The sequence below is a fragment of the Toxotes jaculatrix genome, chromosome 14, assembly GCF_017976425.1.
Source record: "Toxotes jaculatrix isolate fToxJac2 chromosome 14, fToxJac2.pri, whole genome shotgun sequence".
Classification (NCBI taxonomy): Eukaryota; Metazoa; Chordata; class Actinopteri; family Toxotidae; genus Toxotes; species Toxotes jaculatrix.
Window position 1 is genome coordinate 7,358,923 of NC_054407.1, and position 6,994 is coordinate 7,365,916.

Sequence of the window (6,994 nt, forward strand, 5' to 3'; positions counted from 1 at the left end):
TTGTTTTGGTGACCTATGATGCAGAACTATACCAAAAGTTGGTTTCTACAACATCTGCCCAGAAACATTTTGACTTACTACCGAGCACAGAGACTGGAGGACGCCTCTGGGTGAGTTAAAAGCAGATAGAGGAAAAGAAAAGTTCAAAACAAGTGAGAACTGCTTCCAGATGCACGGTCAGAAGAGCAGCCGATTTCTGACTTTCCTCCACTGTTTCTTTCCCACAGCTTTCTTCTTGTTTCTCTCCCCTTCTTCCTTCGGTCTCTTTCTCTCTTTCTGCTGCCTTGACGTAGTGGTTGCTTCAGTATCAAGGGCAAAGTTGGGAGGACACCTGCTTTCTGCACATTCTTGCTACCTGTATATCCACAGTCTGTGCAACATATGTAGCCCAGTTTACCGTCCGCCTCATGCAACACTCAAACTCCATCTACTCCTCCGTCATGTATAGGAGAAGGAAAAATGACTGAGAATAGCAAATCAAATTCTAAAAGTCCCATAATAATGTATTAAAGCAGAGGACATGAAGCACTTTAACATTAACGTCTCTCGGTTCAATCCACAAACATACATTGCCCAGATACATACTCATACCCACGCGACACACTTGTATGCTTCTCTTTCCCTCCAGCTGTACTTTATTACCCAGAGTGCTAATGTGTTTGGCCAACTACCCCTGCCAGACAGAGGCCCACTGTCTAACCTGTGGGGCTCTGACCTTTTTCTTTAAACATTTATCATCCTCAGACCACCATAACTCACCCAGCCAGTCACCAATCAGCCTGGGGGCGGTTTCAGTTTGTCTAAAGGTATGCTTTCCTCTCTGCTCTGTTCTGTTAACTCAGGTCTGGTTATTGTCTTTGGTCTTCTGTCTGGGTTCTGACAAAGGTCGTGCACAAGAATTAGGCTTAGTTCTTAAACTGCACATACTTTATTCATAGTAACAGTTTGGTCAAGCAGCCTTGAAATTCAGAGAATCAGACGACTGAAGTGGGAAATGGTCATGTCTGCAGTCTTTTGATCTCTGAGACTCCATGCAAGCACCTTCAAGACGCAAACCTGCATATTAATGGCACTAATCCCCTGAAAGTCATGATTTATTGAATAATCTATAGCACACACTAACCTGGAGGTTGTGACTTCAAAGGCTGAAATAATATCATCAGCTGGTCTACTGGTTTTCAAAGAACATATGCCCAGGATCGTAATATGCTTTTTGATCTTGTGCCAAAGCAGCGCAGCACTCTGAGAATATAAGGCTTGTTGGTTAAAGTGCGTAGGAAGGCCATTAGGAGGTTAACTACCCGGCTAATATAATTTTGACTGTTTAAATTCATGATAAAGGACCTCTGTTCTTTGATGTGTAATAGGAAACACCTGGCAGCTTCTGCCAAGAGAAAACATGTCTCATGATTCAGTCTCCACATCTCTGGGTGAGGCACGCAGGGAAACAGTCATGGTAGGATCAATACATGCAAGATAATCAGTCTCTATATTCTCTGTGCGGAAGATTTGTGATGTTTACTACTACTGCTACAAACAAAAAGTTAGTCTCACCTTAAATGACCACACCAAGCTGAGTCCTTACACAGAGACAGCAAAAAAATGTGGCAAAACAAATTCATTTTTATTGGACTTACTATAAAACATCAAATATACAATTTATTACAGTTTAGTTTGAATAAACAGTAACTATTTCTCAAGGTGTCAGCAATGGCCTTAGTGAAACACATGACTCTCTGTAAGTCTATACTGTGCAGAGAGTGGTCATTAAACAAAGCATGCAGTAGATATTTACATTAGAAAATGGCGGCTAACATGAAACACATGCACTTAAAGAACACAGTCCGGACTGAAACCAGCACCAGCGAACCGCTTTTGGTGACAGCAGAAAATGCTGTAGTCACAGCGAGAATGAGATGAAGGGCCTTTGGCTTCAACAGACTAACTGAATTACATAAATAAAAGACAGACAAATACAACACATGGAATTCCTGAACATAAAAAAAGCAGAAGACTGTATGCGATAAATCAAAACTGTGCCCTACAGTATTATCGTGTGAATACAGGTGGTTAGAGCCATTATTTGTACCACTGTAGAAATCATTACACATTACTGTTACTTGCATTATATAAATACAATGATTTATGCATAATGCTACATTTTTTAAATAAAAGTTCATATTTGAGCTTTTGTTTTGGTATTTATATATATAGAAAATAATTTTGTAGAACAAGAAAAATTAGCTACAGGCTACTCACTACAAGAGTAAGTAGCTTAAAGGAATAGTACAAAGTTTGGGAAATACTCTTATTGATATCTTATCCTGTCCTATATCTGTCCATTATATATAAATCTACAGCTGGGAGGCGATTAGCTTAGCTTAGCTTAGTTAACCCATGCATGTTTTTGGTATTGTGGGAGGAAGCCAGAGTACCTGGAGAGAACCCACGCAGGCACAGGGAGAACATGCAGAAATGAGAAGTGTCAATTTACTCTTCTGTTATGAAGAAATAAGTGTATTTTCCAAAATGTTGAATGATTACTTAAAAAAACAGTCTATCCAATTTCTGTTGAACTGGAAACCATAATAAGAAACAACATAGCAGAGTTATGTCTTTCTTTTATTAAGCTTCCACCCAGAGGATTGAAACCCCACTTCCTGTCTGGTGGTTGATCTGGTTGACCCGTCCACGTACACAGTCCAGTGTGAAGAACACTGATGTGCCATTATGAACTTGGAAGGAAGCCCGCAGGCTCACACTGGCCCACTGGCTTCCCTCTGGCATCTGACCACCCACCTGCTGAGCCAAGGGGAGGGGCCGAGCTCCCTCTGCCACTGTGCCGCCTCCTCTCCCCTCTGCATCACTTCGCCTGAGCAGAGTCACCTTGACCAAGTTGCAGGAGTGAATGAGTTTGAGATCCAGAGCAACACTGGCTGTGCCACTCTCCCTGAAGACAAAATCTCGCCTGTGGTCTGTGGATCCCTTCCCTAGCAGCCCCATCTGGGACACCTGAGCGCTGGTCTGGCGGAAGAACAGCGGCTTGTTTCGGACAGCTCCTGAGGGAAGGCCGGTGTGAGCCACAGATGCAGACAGAGAGGAAGAAATGGCAGCAGGGATCCAAACCAAACTGAGGCTGCTGATGCCTGTGTCGTCGCCAAAGAAGCGAACGTTGCACTGAGCAGGACAGAGGATCTCAAAGGCCAGTGTGTCCCCAGGACCGACTTTGGCTGCTCCGGACAGAGATATGGATGTGTCCCGGTAGTGGACGCCTGACTTGAATGCACGGCACAGCTCCATGCCAGTTCCATTACGGTTGAGGTACGCCAAGAGCTGGAAGCCTTCACTCACACAGGCCTGACCCATGGAGTACAAAGCCTGCTGGAACACAAAACGCACTGTGCCACTTTCAGCAAAACGGATCCCACGTCCGTCATGAGTCAGTCCCACTACGTAAGGGTCCGAGGTGGAGGTAGTGCGGAAGACTGGGCGATAGTTTGTGTGGTAGTGCGCGGACACCATTGCTTGGGCTGTCATGGCAACAGCCCCGGTATCATGGGAGAGCCAAAGGAGGCTGAGCGAAGCTGCTGAGGAGTCGTATAGCTGCAGTCCTTCACTGCTTTGGTTACAGTAGTGGCTGGCACTACGCAGGATGATGGAGATCATGTGACCCGGGGCGACCTCTGCTACCCCACTGATGCTTACACTCTGGAGCGACCTTCCCTCACGCTGCTCCACCCGAACGCCACTGAGGTCTCGACCTTCTGAACCGTCAGTGTTGTTCACACGCAGGCACACCTGGATGAAGCTGCGACAGCCGTGGCTCACCGATAGATTCTCATCCAACCAGACGAGACCATGCTGCCTTAGCACCACGCGCCCGTCCTCAGCAGACACCAGACCTGCATCGCCTCTCCCCTGGATGTGAAGCTGCACACTGGGGAAGGCGTGAGCCAAGAAGTGGCCTTTTGCCCCCGACAGACTCACATCTCCTGCCCAGGACAAAGAGAGGGTGCTGTCACTGGCACCAGGGCCAGAGCAGATGGTGTCTGTGGTGAAGGTACAGGGTAAAGCTACAGGTTCTCCATCACACTCATTACAGGCCTGACACTCATCCATGTCAGAATTGTAGAAGTAGCCGTGGCCGCACATTCCTGAGTTGGCGTCTCGCTCTGTCATGCCCTGGCACCTGAAACCACCTGGTGTTCAACAGCAGAGAAAAAATACATGTCAGTTTAAACAAGACAACAGGTGGAGTAAAGGGAAAATAAAGCAATGTTGGCAAATATGAGGTTGTATTTTACCTGGTGTGTTGACACACTTCTGTTGATCTCCACACAGATCAGCTATTTCAAGGCACTCATCTCTGTCCTGTAATGATAAATAAATTGACACTTTGAATACATTTTTAAAGCAGCTTCTTGACTACTTGAGTACTTGTGAATAAAAGTGATTAGCCCCTCAGAAAATCACCCGGTTCTGCAGCTCCCGTCAGCTCTACGTAACTTCATAGCATCTTTTATTGTTTTGGTTTTCTCTGCCTTTCATTCTGGTAAAGAGACAGCAGTGCTAACCTGGCAGATTCTGTCTGCGTGGACCGAACACTGGGCGACCAGGAAGAAGCCGGCAGGACAGATAGTGCACCTCTCGCAGCGAGGATGACCGCTGCTGAAGCCGCAGTACTCCTCAGTGCCACAGCTGCCACAGGCTAACAGAGAGCGACCCACCTGATAGCATCAAACATGGCCAGTGAGGACCAGAGATTAACTGAACAAAGTCACGTCCATACATCGTATAAGAAAAGGTTAGGCAGTGGTTAGCCACATGTCACATATTGCAGATATCTGATTTACTTGTTCAATCCATATAATGTATGCTAGTTGTAGAAAGAGCAGAGAGATTAAATTAGATTTTGTTAAAATTTGATAAAACTAGTAACTAGAAAGTAGGTATGAATGTAAGAACTTTGGAAATAAATTGAGATTCTTCTATAGTGCAGCACATGCTTTTGTAGTAGATCTGTGTAAATACAGTTTGTTTTAAACTGAGACATCCACGATTTGAAACAAGCATATTCTTCCAAAACTTTCATACCTATGCCTTTACTTACAAATTAGTTATTGTCTGTGAGGATGGGAATATCTGGTATCACACTGACTGTCAGGTTGTTGTTTTTTGATCCCTGACTCAACCTGCAGCTCACCTCCATCACGCTGGCCTCCATGTCCACCTTGTGCAAAGACAGAGCCTGCTGTGCTTGGTGGGCTCTAACCTGCCCACTCAAGGTTTCCATGTGACTGTCGAGCTCCCCCTGGAGGTTCTGGAAAGATGTTTGTTTGATTCTGTCCATCAATGTGCTGTACTGGGCTTTCACCTGAAAGTACAAAATAGAATATAGACAACATTTCATTTTTTTGTGTGTGTAATCATAGTTACAATCACCATGGCCTGAAATGTATGCTCCTGATCTGTGGTCTGTATAATCTAACAAAAGAAAACTTCTATGAGCCAGGTGTTTCCCATCCACCTCATCTGAACAAATGTTTAATGTTTATCTTAACATTACCCAGTAACAAACCCACAACCATAACTATAAATATCTCCCTCATCATCAGTCACAACAGTCTTACTTGCTCCATCTGTTCGTACATCCTCCTCTGTTGATCCAGTATTTCTCTCTGCTGGTTGACCAGCGTCCCCTGCTGCTCACTCAGGAGCCTCTGCAGCTCCCTTACTTCATCCTGTTGGCCCCTGAGCGCCTCAACCAGCTTCTCCTGGCTCTTAGACAGCTGCAACTGCAGCACAAGAGCGTCCTCTGAGGGAACTTCATTGTTTCCTGCATCACATAAATAAAACTGTTACACGACCGTTTAAGCGATCATCATTATCTCACAGGCTGATACTGACCTGGTTTCATATCACATGTCAGCTGTATCCATGCTCCACGTTCCGACCCAAAGTCTGGAAGCTCATCCAGAAATTGTGCTGCTCTGTCCGTCACATGAACCGGAGAAGAGCTTCCTCTCCCGTCCTCTCCTCCGTGCTGACCGCAGCCGTCTCCGACGCAAGGCTTGGGCTTCTGGAGCATCCTAAGCGGCAGTTTACATCCAATCCCTTTGCATTCCCGTGTTGCACTGTCATCATTCGTTTGGCGGTGAGAGACAGTGGTCGGACAGGTCCCACCGGCGCAGCCAGGATGAAACACCTCCGCCGTGATGGTCCTCGGGTTCGTCCTCCTGGTGCCATCCGCGCCCGTTTGCTGCGCAAAGCCTCCCTGCTGAGGGTGGATGATGTACGGCGCTAACGGCGCGCTCTGAGCTTGGTGATGACTGAAATGAGCATCCTGTTGGTTACTCGGGTAGACTTGTCCCTGTCTGGATTGTGCAGAGGGATGAAACTGCCTTCGGGACGCTGCTGTCTCCGTGCGCCTCTGGCAGTGCGCTCCGACGCACGATCTGCTCCAGTCCTGGCCAGAGAAACAGTGCGTCCCTCTGCAGATCTCAGTCACACTCCCTGTGCAGAGTATAGAAATGAGAAAGAACACAAATATGGTAGAGATACGTGCCATGCTGCAATGCTGAAAGGTAAAAATGGACATAGGCCACGCGTGAGAGGTGGTCCTTTTAAACACCAGCCCTTCAGTCCTGTAGATCTTGCTTGATCATCTCTTTAAAAGAGAAAACTCCACAAAATTAGTAACTATCCACACACGTAACTGCCAGTTGAACATGAACAAGTGATTGCACAGACTTTCAGCTTGTCTCCATTGCGCGCACCGCGGCTTCTGCCCCCTTTGCCCCCTTCTGGAGATAGCTAGGTCTAGCCCACATGTGGAGCTCACTACTCGTAATTGGCAACAGGTTTTGCTCCCAGTCTTAAATTAACCCGTAGCTTTCCCGGACATACCACTGCGCAGAGTCACTCCATTCCTATTGAAGCTGTGCATTTGATGGATATTTGGACTATTCAAGTGTTATTTTTATGCACACACTCC

General features: G+C 46.3%; 1 protein-coding gene across 1 annotated transcript; it reads right to left on the reverse strand.

Moving 5' to 3' along the window:
* Positions 1 to 2,198: 2,198 nt before the first annotated feature.
* On the reverse strand, positions 2,199 to 6,568 carry si:ch211-252f13.5. The gene is made up of 6 exons (XM_041055170.1): positions 5,908 to 6,568; positions 5,631 to 5,836; positions 5,204 to 5,374; positions 4,575 to 4,727; positions 4,305 to 4,371; positions 2,199 to 4,199 (listed from the first exon to the last, which is right to left on the reverse strand). The coding sequence occupies exons 1-6, from the start codon at positions 6,566 to 6,568 to the stop codon at positions 2,626 to 2,628; spliced, it is 2,832 nt and encodes a 943-aa protein (XP_040911104.1). The 3' UTR covers positions 2,199 to 2,625.
* Positions 6,569 to 6,994: the final 426 nt, after the last annotated feature.

Bases quoted from the DNA above. Each gene is read 5' to 3' on its own strand.
- si:ch211-252f13.5 (XM_041055170.1), bottom strand. From the start codon at position 6,568: ATGGCACGTATCTCTACCATATTTGTGTTCTTTCTCATTTCTATACTC. The intron at 5,375-5,630 runs GTAAGACTGTTG...TTGTACTTTCAG, and splicing joins TGTACGAACAGATGGAGCAA to GTGAAAGCCCAGTACAGCAC. The intron at 4,200-4,304 runs GTAAAATACAAC...GTTGAACACCAG, and splicing joins GAAGTGTGTCAACACACCAG to GTGGTTTCAGGTGCCAGGGC.